Below are 13924 nucleotides of genomic sequence, written 5' to 3'. Positions count from 1 at the left end.
TCTATTTTGTTTACTTTAATTATTATTTTAATTCTATCTTTAAATTATTTATTCATTACTTGTTGGAATATTTTATTTCTATCTCTATCTCTATCTATGTCTTTTTATTTTTATTTTTCATACTGTTTCTTCAGGTACTTTAGTTAGATTGTGAGCCTTTGGGACAGTTAGGGAATTTCCAAGTACCTATCTTATTTATTTAGTTTTTATTTATTGTATCTTTAATACATCATTTTTGTAAACCGCTTAGAAACCTCACAGTTATTAGCGGTATATAAGAATTAAATTAAATTAAACAAAATGTGTATTTTGCTTACCCTTAATAGCTACTCTAATAAGTTCCATTTCCTTTTTCAGGGAGGAGGAGGAGGGCAAGAAGTCTTCCTTTAGCACCATAGCCTTGATCCGCAATGAGTAGCTGAAACACACACACAAAAAAAGACAAAACTTCAGAAGGCAGCAGCACCACCACCACAGCGATCTGTGAGCAACAGAGCACAAATACACAACACGCTGCTAGCAGTAGAGTGCATTAAGTACACAGAGAACACAGATGCGCAACACAGCTCCAGGAACAATCTGTTCACAACAGAAAGTGGGCGCGCGCGCACCCCCCCCAGCTGGAGCAGCAATTCCCACACCTGTCCTGGGAGAAGCCCAGCCACTCAGGTTTTCAGGATATCCATAATGAATATGCATGGGATAGATTTACGGTTCACAGTCATTCGCGCGCTGACATTTGAGCCCAGACAATTGGGCGCAAGACTCCAGCGCGCCGCCGGAAAAGTTAATTTTAAAGAGCTCCGATGAGGGTGTGTGTGTGAGGGGGGAACCCCCCCCAGTTTAATAGTGTTCGTGCTGCCGTTTGGGGGGGTTGGGGTGTTGGAACCCCCATTATAGAGGAAACTTAACTTTTTCCCGATTTCTTAGGAAAAAATTAAGTTTTATGTATAATGTGGGGGGTTACCCCCCCAACGGCAGCATAAACAGTTTTAAGTAAAGTGGGGGGTTCACTCCCACACACCCCCATCGGAGCTCTTTAAAATTAAGTTTTACTGCGGGGCGCTGGAGTCTTGCGTGCAATTGTCTGTGCCGAAATGTCGGCGCGGCTTTGTCCGTCGTGCTTTTGTCCCGTCACCACAATGCATGCATTGTAGGTTATCCCATAAATATTCATTGTGGACATCATGAAAACCTGACTGACTCAGTGTGAACCGAGGACTGGATCGACAACCTCTGCTGTACAGAATCGAGAGGGTTAAGAACAATTCCATATACCATGAAAGATAAATAAGGTGGAGTTGGAATAGCCAAGATAGATTATATAGAGAAGTGAAAAAAAACTTCAGTAAAGTATAAACCGGTTGTCTCACCAACCTGAAATTAAATTTGGATTCTATATTCACAAAGGTTTCAGAAACGTGGCTGCTATACCTCTGGATTTATGCTATAAAATAGATGCCATTATATATAAACATACATTACTGAGGTACAACAGAAAAGGAATCGGTAATCTTTAAGGGAAGGCCTGGAGGATAGCTAAGCAGATAACAGTAATGTCGTCAAGACAACCAGGTAAGAAGAACTTGGTTATGATGGAGACCTGGAAACAGATACGAGAGGTTCTTGAAGGAACCCGATAGTAAGAAAACATATCCCAAACCAGTGATTCCTAACCCTATCCTGGAGGACCACCAGCCAGTCAGGTTTTCAGGACAGCCGTAATGAATATGCATGGGGCAGATTTGCATGCCTGTCATCTCCATTATATGCAAATCTCTCTCATGCATATTCATTAGGGCTATCCTGAAAACCTGACTGGCTGGTGGTCCTCCAGGATAGGGTTGGGAACCAGTGTCCTAAATAGTAACACACTTCACCTGCTCCCTGACTACTACATGTACCGTATTTTCACGCATATAACGCGCGCGTTATACGTGTTTTTACAAACCGTGCATAACCTTGCGTGGTATACGCGTGAGCGCGTTGTACAAAATTTTTTTTACATAGTGTCCCCCCCCGACGTCCGATTCACCCCCCCCCCGCAGGACCGCTCGCACCCCCACCCCGAAGGACCGCTCGCACGCACCCGCACCCCCACCCCGAAGGACCGCTCGCATGCGCTCCCACCCGCACCCGCATCCCCACCCTGAAGGACCGCTCGCACGCACTCCCACCCGCACCCCCACCCTGAAGGACCACTCGCACGCACTCCCGTCCTCTTGCCCCAGTCAACCGCGGCACCCCTGACACGATCGGGGCAAGAGGGAGCTCAAGCCCTCTTGCCCCAGCCAACCGCGGCACCCCCGACACGATCGGGGCAAGAGGGAGCTCAAGCCCTCTTGCCCCAGCCAACCGCGGCACCCCCGACACGATCGGGGCAAAAGGGAGCCCAAGCCCTCTTGCCCCGCCGACTCCCCAACTCCCCGACAATATCGGGCCAGGAGGGAGCCCAAACCCTCCTGCCCTCGACGCATACCCCCCTCCCCCCAACGCCCGCCCTCCCCCAAGAACCTCCGACCGCCCCCCCAGCCGACCCTCGACCCCCCTGGCCGACCCCCACGACACCCCCACCCGCCTTCCCCGTACCTTTATGTAGTTGGCCGGACAGACGGGAGCCAAACCCGCCTGTCCGGCAGGCAGCCAACGACGGAATGAGGCCGGATTGGCCCATCCGTCCCAAAGCTCTGCCTACTGGTGGGGCCTAAGGCACCTGAGCCAATCAGAATAGGCCCAGGAGCCTTAGGTCCCTCCTGGGGGCGGGGCCTTGGGCACATGGTCGGGTTGGGCCCATGTGCCTCAGGCCCCGCCCCCAGGAGGGACCTAAGGCTCCCGGGCCTATTCTGATTGGCCCAGGCGCCTTAGGCCCCACCAGTAGGCGGAGCTTTGGGATGGATGGGCCAATCCAGCCTCATTCCTTCGTGGGGGTGTCGTGGGGGTCGGCCAGGGGGGTCGCGGGTCGGTTGGGGGGGCGGTCGGAGGTTCTTGGGGGGGGGGTCGTTGGGGGGAGGGGCGGTTTGCGTCGAGGGCAGGAGGGTTTGGGCTCCCTCCTGGCCCGATATTGTCGGGGAGTTGGGGAGTCGGCGGGGCAAGAGGGCTTGGGCTCCCTTTTGCCACGATCGTGTCGGGGGGGGCAAGAGGGCTTGAGCTCCCTCTTGCCCTGATCGTGTCGGGGGTGCCGCGGTTGGCTGGGGCAAGAGGGCTTGAGCTCCCTCTTGCCCCGATCGTGTCGGGGGTGCCGCGGTTGGCTGGGGCAAGAGGGCGGGAGTGCTTGCGAGCGGTCCTTCGGGGTGGGGGTGCGAGCGGTCCTGCGTTGGGGTGAATCGGATGTCGGGGGGGGGGATAAGGTTTTCAGGGTGGGGACAGGACTTCAAGGGGGAGAGGAGAGTCGGGGCAGGCGAAAGGAGAGTCGGGGAGGCCAGAGGAGAGTCGGGGCGGGCAAAAGGAGAGTCGGGCGGCGACGGGAGAGTTGGGCAGCATGCGCGGTATATGGGTGTGCGCGTTATATAAAAATTTCTGTACATAGATTTGTGTTTTCTGCGCGCTATACCCGTGTGCGCGTTTTACACGGGTGCGCGTTATCTACGTGAAAATACGGTAATACACCAGTGGGCCTGTATCTCATTCACCACTAGATATTCCTAGTATTTTGGATGACCAAATACATATGAAATTTATATATCTGCTGAATAAGGCAATGTCCAGAATTTTCTTTACCTTGCTGAGGAATCTGGGAGATGCACATCTATAGAACAAAAGTGAAGACACACAAACACAAACACACATACACTACAGCAGTGGTCTCAAACTCAAACCCTTTGCAGGGCCACATTTTGGATTTGTAGGTACTTGGAGGGCCTCAGAAAAAAATAGTTAATGACAATTTTGCATGAGGTAAAACTCTTTATAGTTTATAAATCTTTCCTTTTAGCTAAGTCTTAATAATAATATTGTAATTTATAGCTAAAGAGACATATGATCAAGAAACTGTTTTATTTTACTTTTGTGATTATGATAAACATACCGAGGGCCTCAAAATAGTACCTCGCAGGCTGCATGTGGTCCCCGGGCCGCGAGTTTGAGACCACTGCACTACAGCAATAAAGAGCCACAACTACTTAGCTATCAAGTTTTCCACATATTTCCACTCCAAACCGAGGTGCTACAGGCAAGAAGAGAGAAAGGAGAAATCCATGCAATAAGAAGACCGCAAGTCTGTCAAGAACACAACATGCACCAAATATACCACCACACTGGAGCCCATCATAAATGGGAACCCCCATCCCTACCCGGGCAAATGAACAGCTTGTTTGCATAACTCACATACATACACACTACACTGCCCCACCACTCATGCAGCCAACCGTCACATCAGTCAGAAAAGAGAAAACGCACACGCAGCGCAATCTTACTTTGGCACCTGGACCAGCAAGAACATAAAGGAATCTGCCAGGGACAACCTGGACACATCACCAGAAAATGCTTTCAGTTTCTTGATCTAGAAAGAGAAATATACAAAACACACACAGCATTAAAAAAAGATTGACAAGCGATAGGATCCACAAAAGGTTGAGCTCAAGCGTCAACTGTTATATTTTAACTAAAGAAACCCGTTTTGAGGGATCTGTACTTTAAGCACAACCTTACCTGTGAGGCCTACTCCTCTACTTCATGTTTATACAAGATTTTTAGATCACCACACAGGGTCCCTCTTTACAATGCCCGTCGCCAAGGATGTGGCTGGAAGGCACAGTTTATGGACTGTGGAGGGCTCATAGGACCTTTCCAGCAGACTAGAGGGTTGTCATGGGACATTTTATAACATACGGCAGGAATGAAGGGATGTATCAAAGTCTCATGGAAATGCAATAGTCCCTTTATTTCAAAAGAGAAAATAAAGCAGAATTGGGTCACCCAAAAACAGGAAAGCTGACGCTCATTAGACCGAGACCCTACACCCAATTTAGCATATCATCCACTGATCACACACTCCTAACATGCTCTCATCTTTTCCATGGTACAGGGTTTCTTTCAGTGCTCCAAAACCTACATAAAAGCCCCATAGTAAAACAAAACCATGACCACCAACACAACTCATGGGGGGAGAGGGGGGGAACAAACAGCTAACATTTGGGCATTGTGTGCAAGCAGTGACATTTCTAAACCCTAACAATGCCAGCCAAGAGTTCACTAAGCAAACAGCCTGAGAAGAGAGGCTCCAGAGGAAGCACGCCTTGCACGTCCGCCCCATACACAGGCCTTCATTTGCAAACGCTAGACAATATATATGGTACATGAGGTCTCAAGCACCACTAATTATACTGGTGGGAACAGCTATAGTGATTTGCATGGGAAAGTCTGCTGCTTCTTTCTAGGATAAGCAGCATAAAATCTGTTTTACTCTTTTGGGATCGGGCCAGGTGCTTGCGACCTGGATTGGCCACCGTTGGAAACAGGATACTGTGTTTTATGAACCTTCTGTCTGTTCCAGTATGGCAACTCTGTTCTCCTGTCAATATGGAACAAGAAAAAATATTTCAACATGTAGCAAACTGCATGGAAGTAACTACCGGGCAGAACCAGCAGCACAGAACATGCGAAAGAAACCATTTCCTCAGACAGCAAAAAAAGCACCCTCCCTCACCTCTCAATGAAGGAGAAATCGGCCAAACTGCTCCTCACTCACTAGGGTGATGTTATCTCCTGGCCTAAAGACTGGCTGCATTGGACAGATGGGAGTGGTGTCAGGTCAAAAGCGCGCCCAGACAATTGAGCGCAGTGCGGAGGCGCGCGCCGCTCAAAATTAATGTTTTCAGGGCTCCGACGGGGGGTCGTGGGGGGGAACCCCCCACTTTACTTAATAGACATCGCGCCGCGGTGTGGGGGGTTGTAACCCCCCACATTTTACTGAAAACTTCAGTTTTTCCCTGTTTTTAGGGAAAAAGTTAAATTTACAGTAAAATGTGGAGGGTTACAACCCCCCAAACCCCCCATAACGCCGGCGCGATGTTTATTAAGTAAAGTGGGGGGGGGTTCCCCAACAAAACCCCCCGTCGGAGCCCCTAAAAACAGTAATTTTGAGCGGCGCGCGCCTCCGCGCTGTGCTCAATTGTCTGGGCGCGCCTTTGTCTTTCGCGCCGTTGTCTATGAACCGATGGGAGTATTGAAAGTGAGGCCACTGAGTGAATGCTCATGGAGGCGCAACCTCTGTAAAGGCCAGATGAGTGAAGCCTGAAAAGAGAGGGAAAAAAACTCCTGTGTGGTTGGGTGGGGTGAGTCAGCATGGGTTCAGTCAAGGGAGATCTTGCCTCGCTAATTTTCTTGACTTCTTTGAAGGTGTGAATAAATATGTGGATGTAGTGCCTCTAGATTTTCCAAAACGTTTCTGACAAAGTTCCTCATGAGAGGTTCCCGAGAAAATTAGCGAGTCATGGGATAGGAGGCAAAGTTCAGTTGTAGATTCGGAATTGGTTATTGGAGAGAAAACAGAGGGCAGGGTTAAATGGCCATTTTTCTCAATGGAGGAGGGTAAAATAGTGGAGTGCCACTGGGACTGGTGCTATTTAACTTATTTATAAATGATTTGGAAATTGGGATGACGAGTGAAATGACCAAATTTGTAGATGACATTAAAACTATTCAAACTTCTTAAAATGCATGTGGACTGTGAAAAATTGCAAGCAGACCTTAGGAAATTTGAAGACTGGGTGTCCAAATAAAGGTGAAATTTAATGTTGACAAATGTAAAATGATGCACATAGGAAAGAATAACCCAATCAATAGTTACCAGATGCTAGGGTCCACCTTGGGGGTCAGCACCCAAGAAAAAGATCTGGTTGTAATTGTAGATATGCTGAAATCTTCCACCCAATGTGCGGTGGCGGCCAAGAAAACAAATAAGATGCTAGGAATTATTAGAAAAGGGATGGTTAACAAGACTAAGAATATTATAATGCCTCTGTATCGTTTCATGATGCAACTTCACCTTGAATATTGTGTTCAATTCTGGTCACCTTATCTCAAAAAAAGATATAGCAGAACTAGAAGGTGATAAAAGGGATGGATCTCCTCTCGTATCCTCTCGTAAAAGGTTAGGACTCTTCAGCTTGGAAAAGAGACAACTGAGGGGAGATATGATCGAAGTTTACAAAATCCTGAGTGGTAAAAGTGGATCAATGTTTTTCTTCCTTTAAAAATTACAAAGACTAGGGGACACTCAAAGTTACAGGGAAATAATTTTAAATCCTATAGAAGGAAATATTTTTCACTCAGAGAATTGTTAAGTTCTGGAACACATTGCCAGAGGATGTGGTAAGAACACTTAATGTAGCCGATTTAAAAAAATATTTCGACAAGTTCCTGGAGGAAAAGTCCATAGTCTGCTATTGAGGCAGACATGGGGGAAGTTACTGCTTGCCCTGGATCGGTACTGTAGTAAGGAATGTTGCTACTATTTGGGTTTTTGAAAGATATTTCTGACCTGGATTGACCACCGTTACTGGTCTAGATGGACCATTGGGCTAACCCAGTAAGGCTGTTCTTATGAACCAAAAGGGCTACTTTTCTATGAGGAAAGGCTAAAGAGACTAGGATATGAACGAGGTCTACAAAATCCTGAGTAGTGTAGAACGGATAAAAGTGAATTGATTTTTTATTCTTTCAAAAAGTACAAGGACATGAAATTACATGGAATTATTTTAAAAACAAACATGACGAAATATTTTTTTCACTCAACAAATAATTAAGCTCTGGAACTCATTGCCAGAGGATGTGGCAAAAGCAGTTAGCGAATCTGGGTTTTAAAAGGTTTGGCCAAGTTCCTGGAGGAAAGATCCATAATCTGCTATTGAGACTGACACGGGGAGAAGCCACTGCTTGCCCTAGGATTAGTCGCATGGAATGATGCTGCTATTTGGGATTTTGCCAGGTACTTGTGACCTGGATTGGCCATTGTTAGAAGCAGGATACTGGGCTAGGTGGACTATTGGTCTGATCCAGTATGGCTCATATTCTAAGTTCACCTATCAAATTATTAGAGAGGCCAGAAAAATTATTTGAGGATTATTAGTTTAGATCCCATTATATATTAAATTATTAATTCCTTATTCTCCAAATAGAACATTGAGATCCAACAAACAGAATTTACTAACAATTCCATCTCTTAAGGTTATTAATACAAGACGGCAATTTATTTTCTCTGTTACCGCACCTCAGACTTGGAACGCCCTTTCCATTTATTTAAGGGAAGAGCACAATCTGGAGAAATTCAAAAGTAATTTAAAAACATTTCTCTTTAGAGATGCCTTTGGTAATTAACTAAACAGTTCATAGGTCAAATTATTTTTATTGTATCATATTATAGCTTTTATTTGTTTCCCTTTTTGTACTTTTCCCTTTTTGTTCTATTTTTCTATATTGATTTTGTATTTCACCTTCCCTCTTTCCTTGTGTCTATGAGTTTGTTAAGTTAAACTTTTAACCCCTAATGTCATTATACATAGTTTTGTATTGTATTGTCTCCCATTTATTGTAATTTTAAATTGTTCATCGCTTAGAAATACGATTAAGCGATTAATCAAAAAAACCATTAAACTTTAAACTTGATAACATAAAAATTAGCTTCTATACTGCATAACCGTAAAGTTCTATGCGGTTTACAAAATGTTACATAATCATACAGTTGAATATGGAATATCAATTCCCCAAAAACCTCGACAATAAGAAGGTTTTCAATTGTTTACTAAAGTGTTGGTGTTGATATCAATAGCTTGAAATCCTTGTCCCAGATAGCTGCTTGATAGGAAAGAAGACGCTAATGGTACTTTTTAAATTAGCAAATTTAATGCATTCCCAAAGAACTCATGTTTTTTTTTTGCTTTTCCCTTTAACTGAGGGGAATTTGCGAAGAGAAATGAATCTATAAGATAATTGGGCACTAGACCGGTTGAAACCTTGTAACAAACGCATCCAAACTTAAATATCACGTGACCCTCAACAGGTAGCCAGCCAGTACAGCTCCCGCTAAAAAGGAGCAACATGGTCAAACTTTTTCGGTTCACAGTCATTCGCGCGCAGGACAAAGCCGCGCCAACATTTGAGCCCAGACAATTGGGCGCAAGACTCTAGCACGCCGCCGGAAAAGTTAATTTTAAAGAGCTCCAAAGGGGGGGGGGGCGTGAGGGGGGACCCCCCAGTTTACATAATAGTGTTCGCGCTACCGTTGGGGGGGGGGGGTTAGGGGGTTGGAACCCCCCATTATAGAGGAAACTTAACTTTTTCATGATTTTTTAGGAAAAAGTTAAGTTTTCTGTATAATGTGGGGGGTTGCAGCCCCCCCAACGGCAGCGCGAACAGTATTAAGTAAAGTGGGGGAGGTTCCCCCCCACACCACCCGTCAGAGCTCTTTAAAATTAACTGGAGTCTTGCGCCCAATTGTCTGGGCCGAAATGTCGGCGTGGCTTTGTCTGGCGCGCTTTTGTCCCGTCACCACTTTTTCAGACCAAATATAAGTCGAACCGCTGCATTCTGGATAATATGCATTCTTGTGCACTCACTTGTCTCTGATTGCGAGCATTGCTTCTGTGCTTCAGTCCAGCACACCTTCACCAATCATTCTGAGTCTTGCCACCAGTAGAAAGGTGCAGACTGTACTGGCCTCCATTACAATTCAGATGGGCAGAATAGCAGAAAACTGAGCCCTGCCACGCTCAGCTGTGAGTTTGTGCCTCGCAGCTAGAATCAGGCAAAAGGAATGGGGCTGTTTATTTAGTTGAAGCGATGAACAGGTTTGAACACTCAGTATGGAACTCAGGGTAAAGAACAATTTGAACTGCATCTATTCCCCCAGCCACCTTCAACACTCTGACATGTCAAATGAAAAACAGAAATATGACACAGGAAAGAGCTAAAATAAACCAATCTATTATCTGCTATGAGCTGACTTTTCAACTTGTTGGGCATACTTTGAAACCCTCCTCCCCCCCAAAAAAAAAACAACGAACAGCACCCAATGGAGACAGGATTCCTTTCACAACAGACCTGCCAAATTCAATGGTACTGACAAAGGAATATTTTCAGTCCCAACTTTCACCCTGATGCAAAAATAACACAAATGAACAGCTTACTGGTTACAGGAAAACGACTAACGTGTCTCCATATTATGAAGAGAGACATATCAACATGCTAGCCCTTCTCTCTGGTTTCAGCCTTGTAGATTATTCATAATTGTACCTATGATTGCCATACCCTTGCCTTTGACTCAGAACACCCACCTGTATGTGACAACACCCGCGGTCAAAAGAGCTAATCGGTATTCAAACACAAAATAAGATAGGCCTGAAGAAGAGCAGATATGGTCTTCCTCCACAAAAGTAGAAGCAAGCAGAAGACTGGGAACTAAAGGCCGGTTAGTTTGACCTCTGCGGTGAGTAAATTAATGTAAACACTTCAAAAAAGAGGAGAGTGAGGTTTCTGAAATTCAATGGATCGGAGAACCTATGCACATCCTGGTCCCGCAACCAGGAAGTGATAGCAGAAGGATGCAGAGGCCGGTGCGAGCAGGAGGTGGAAGATGCTGCTGAGGTGCTGGTGCCCCCAAGATGGCACTCAGGGTGGTCCGCACACCCCCACCCCCTTACTATGCCGCTGATCATCATAACACGTACCAGGGAGGACTTAAAATCCCGATTTGTATACGCTGGAAGAAAGGCACCCTAACCCTAACCCTACCTGTGGCATAAATACACAGGAAGCTCTGGAATGAGGGGGCACAGGATGAACATGAAAGGGGGTAGACTAAGAAGTAATATAAGGAAATACTTTGTCATAGGAAAGGTGGTTGATGTGTAGAACAGCCTCCCAGTGAACGTGGTGGAGATGAAGACTTGTATATAGCATCTCTAAGGGAGAGGAAGGGATAGTAGAAGGCATGGATGGGCAGACTGGATAGACCATATGATTTTTATCTGCTGCCATTTTCTCTGTAAAATAAAAAATATATTACATTTTAAACTTTCTTCTATTTAAGGGGCCCTTTCACTAAGGTGCGTTAGCCGTTTAAGCATGTGCTAAACCCTAACAAGTCCATTATAGTTTATGGACGTGTTAGCATGCGCTAATATTTAGCGCATGCTAAAACGGCTGGTGCGCCTTAGTAAAAGGGCCCTTAAATGTTTAGCCGGAAATTTTTTTTATTAAACTTCCGCTGTTAATCAACCTCTGTTGCTCCAGGCCAAAGCCATCCTTCCAGCCTCCAGAGAAAGCACACAGCTGGAGCGACGAACAGCCTCTGGCCACTGGTTCTGTCTCCAAACAATATAATCACATGTTAATAAATCTGTTAAGTTCTACTTGGGTCACGAGACAAATCTTGTACACAACCAGGAACAGATGAAAAGAAAAAACAAAACCAAATCCTGTGATCTCCTTATGTGGAAGTAATTTCGTTCCTACTTCTTCTTATTAGTGTCCAAAGTTCAAATCAAAACAAAAAAATATTAGATGCACGAACAAGTGTTCCACTCAACACCACAACTCATTTTAATAATAATAGTAATTTATTTGTAACCCACTATACCTTAACAGTTCAGAGCGGTTTACAACAAAGAGAATCTGCCAGAGGCAGATGGAATACAAATGGAATTAAATAACTTGCAAGGTTGGGTTTCTTTAGCCAAAATAGTCATGCAAAAGATTTCACAGGTTTCCTTAAACATTTGGTACGGGGAAGAATTCACAAAAGAGGTCTCTCAAACAAATTTGTCATACAAATAAGATTTCCTAAACATTTGATAAGACAATGAATTCATAAATAGGGCACTTAAGGTTTTGCTCCAGACACTAGCCCGGTATGCTAAAGTTTTGTCCAGGAATCTTTTTACAATACATTCTTTTAGCATAGGAAAAGAGAATAGAAAAATTCTCTGCTTGGGTCGAAGGTTTAAAGCTATACTATGCAGCAGAACTAGCTAGTAGCGAGGTCTCCACAGTGATATTTGACTAGTGTCTCAAATTTTATTAGTTCTGGCTTACTATACGGAACATATGTTTTTTCAAGGCACATTGTAATTAACATTATAAAATTGCAAAGCCAACAAAAAAATTAAATTTGAGAGTTATTTATTCAAAGTTCTTTAAGCTATGTATGGGTAATTATAACAATGGTGAAGCTAAAGTCGACAGAATAGAATTGGTAATCAATGCGATGGATGTGCTTGTTTTTGAGTGCAAATTAGCACAAAACACGGCTCGATAGTCAACAAGCAAACACACATTTCATTATCCACCATCTGCAGTTGTTCTCATTTTATTTATTTAATTTCTGTCAGAGCTGAAAATCTAAGTTCGTAAAGATAAGAAGATCCAAACGGTAACAAAGCCTCGATTGCTCTGTTGTTCAAGTTAACTATTACATAAAAAATAAAATTACTTGCCATTAGTTTAAGGACCAATCGCGTCACAAAATGATGCTTGTCCGGTTGGTTGTATCCTTACATACGCAAATGCTCGTAACGCTGACAGACTCTTGCGTACGTGACGAACATACCATCTATTCTAGTGTATAATTATGAAGGGAATTTTTTAAATTAAAATAAAATTCTGGAATCTGCTCATGGCACACCACCGTACCTTGGCACACAGTTTGAGAGACACTGGACTAGAGTGAAGTCCGTAGGACAGAGAAAATGCAGAAAGGCTCATCACAAGTCAAGACACTATACATACACTGAAGACTGACGCCCCTAAGGACAGAATGACTAAGAGGTCTTCACTGCTGGTGTAAAGCCTAACATGGCTCGACATGCCTTTCTCAAGGTGAGCATTGTTTGGTTTGGAGGGAGGGAGCAGAGGCTCTTTGAAGAATAAAAGATTGCTCTGTTAGTGAAAATGCTCAGCATGAGACCCGCTGGCGACTCACGAATCAAGGGTAACTTTATCCTTACATGTCATGAACAGATTATCTCAACATTTCCAGGGCAGAGATAAGATAAGCAAACCACATGCTATAATTTTCACACACTGACTGACATTATTCAGGACATATAAACACCAAATTATTGACTATTAGGTGAGCTAATCACATAAAATAAGATCTATAGTAGTATGAATTAGGGTTTTAATTAGTTGCCTGTCCAAACCTGAGCTTAAGGCGAGTTATACATCCAAGGAAGCTTAAAACACAGTCGGCTCCCTGTACACAAGTACAAAGTTACAAATGACTTATGGAGACTGCCACTTGCATGACGGTTTCTTGGTAGACTATTAGCAGGTGGTTTGCCTTCCCTCAGTCACTTTTGGCCCCTACTAAGGCCAAGAACTCTTTTACTGAATGAAAGTAGATGGATGGCTGAGTTGGTCAGAGACCAGGTACCTGGCAGAAATTCCAGTGTGGGATTCAAACTCGGATCATAGGCACAATAGGTATTTGTTCATTCCCAGTGACCCAAAAAACCAGGCATACTGGACCAAAATTAAAAAGCAGCAGCCATGGAGGTAGCAGGACCGGAAACCCTGGCTTCCCTGCCTGTCAGCTCACTGGGCTACCCCCTACTGCTACTAATCATTTATATAGCACTGAAAGGTGTACAGTTTGACATTTATAGACAGTCCCTTCTCGGAAGAGCTTACAATCTAACTTGGGCAGACAGACATGACATATAGGGTTGGGGATGCAGAGCCCAAGGTGAGAGGAGTTAGGGGTCAAAAGCAATCTCAAAGAGGTGGGCTTTTAACTGGGCCTTAGATACTGCCAGAGACGGAGCCCGCCTTAGGGTTTTGGGCAGCTTGTTCCAAGCATGCAGTGCAGTCTAGAGTTGGCAGTTAAAAAGAAGGGCACAGATAGGAGGGACTTACCAGAGCTCTGGGGGGGGGGGATCATAGGGGGAGATAAGTGAAGAGAGATAGTGAGGGGCAGCTGAGTGAGTGC

The 13924-nt window shown here is 44.7% G+C and overlaps 1 protein-coding gene across 4 annotated transcripts in view; it reads right to left on the bottom strand.

The window, feature by feature from the left end:
* The window catches only part of FHDC1 (FH2 domain containing 1), a 153875-nt gene that overhangs the window by 32039 nt on the left and 107912 nt on the right, over window positions 1–13924 (bottom strand). For all 4 annotated transcript variants that reach the window (XM_033940804.1, XM_033940784.1, XM_033940795.1 and 1 more), the window contains exons 5-6: window positions 4413–4498; window positions 318–418 (exon numbers count right to left, since the gene is read on the bottom strand). In XM_033940804.1, coding sequence (XP_033796695.1) covers window positions 318–418; window positions 4413–4498 — 187 coding nt within the window. The remainder of the gene's footprint in view (window positions 1–317; window positions 419–4412; window positions 4499–13924) is intronic.

Source organism: Geotrypetes seraphini, chromosome 1, assembly GCF_902459505.1.
Source record: "Geotrypetes seraphini chromosome 1, aGeoSer1.1, whole genome shotgun sequence".
In the NCBI taxonomy this organism is placed as follows: Eukaryota; Metazoa; Chordata; class Amphibia; order Gymnophiona; family Dermophiidae; genus Geotrypetes; species Geotrypetes seraphini.
This window is presented reverse-complemented; position numbering and strand designations above follow the sequence as displayed.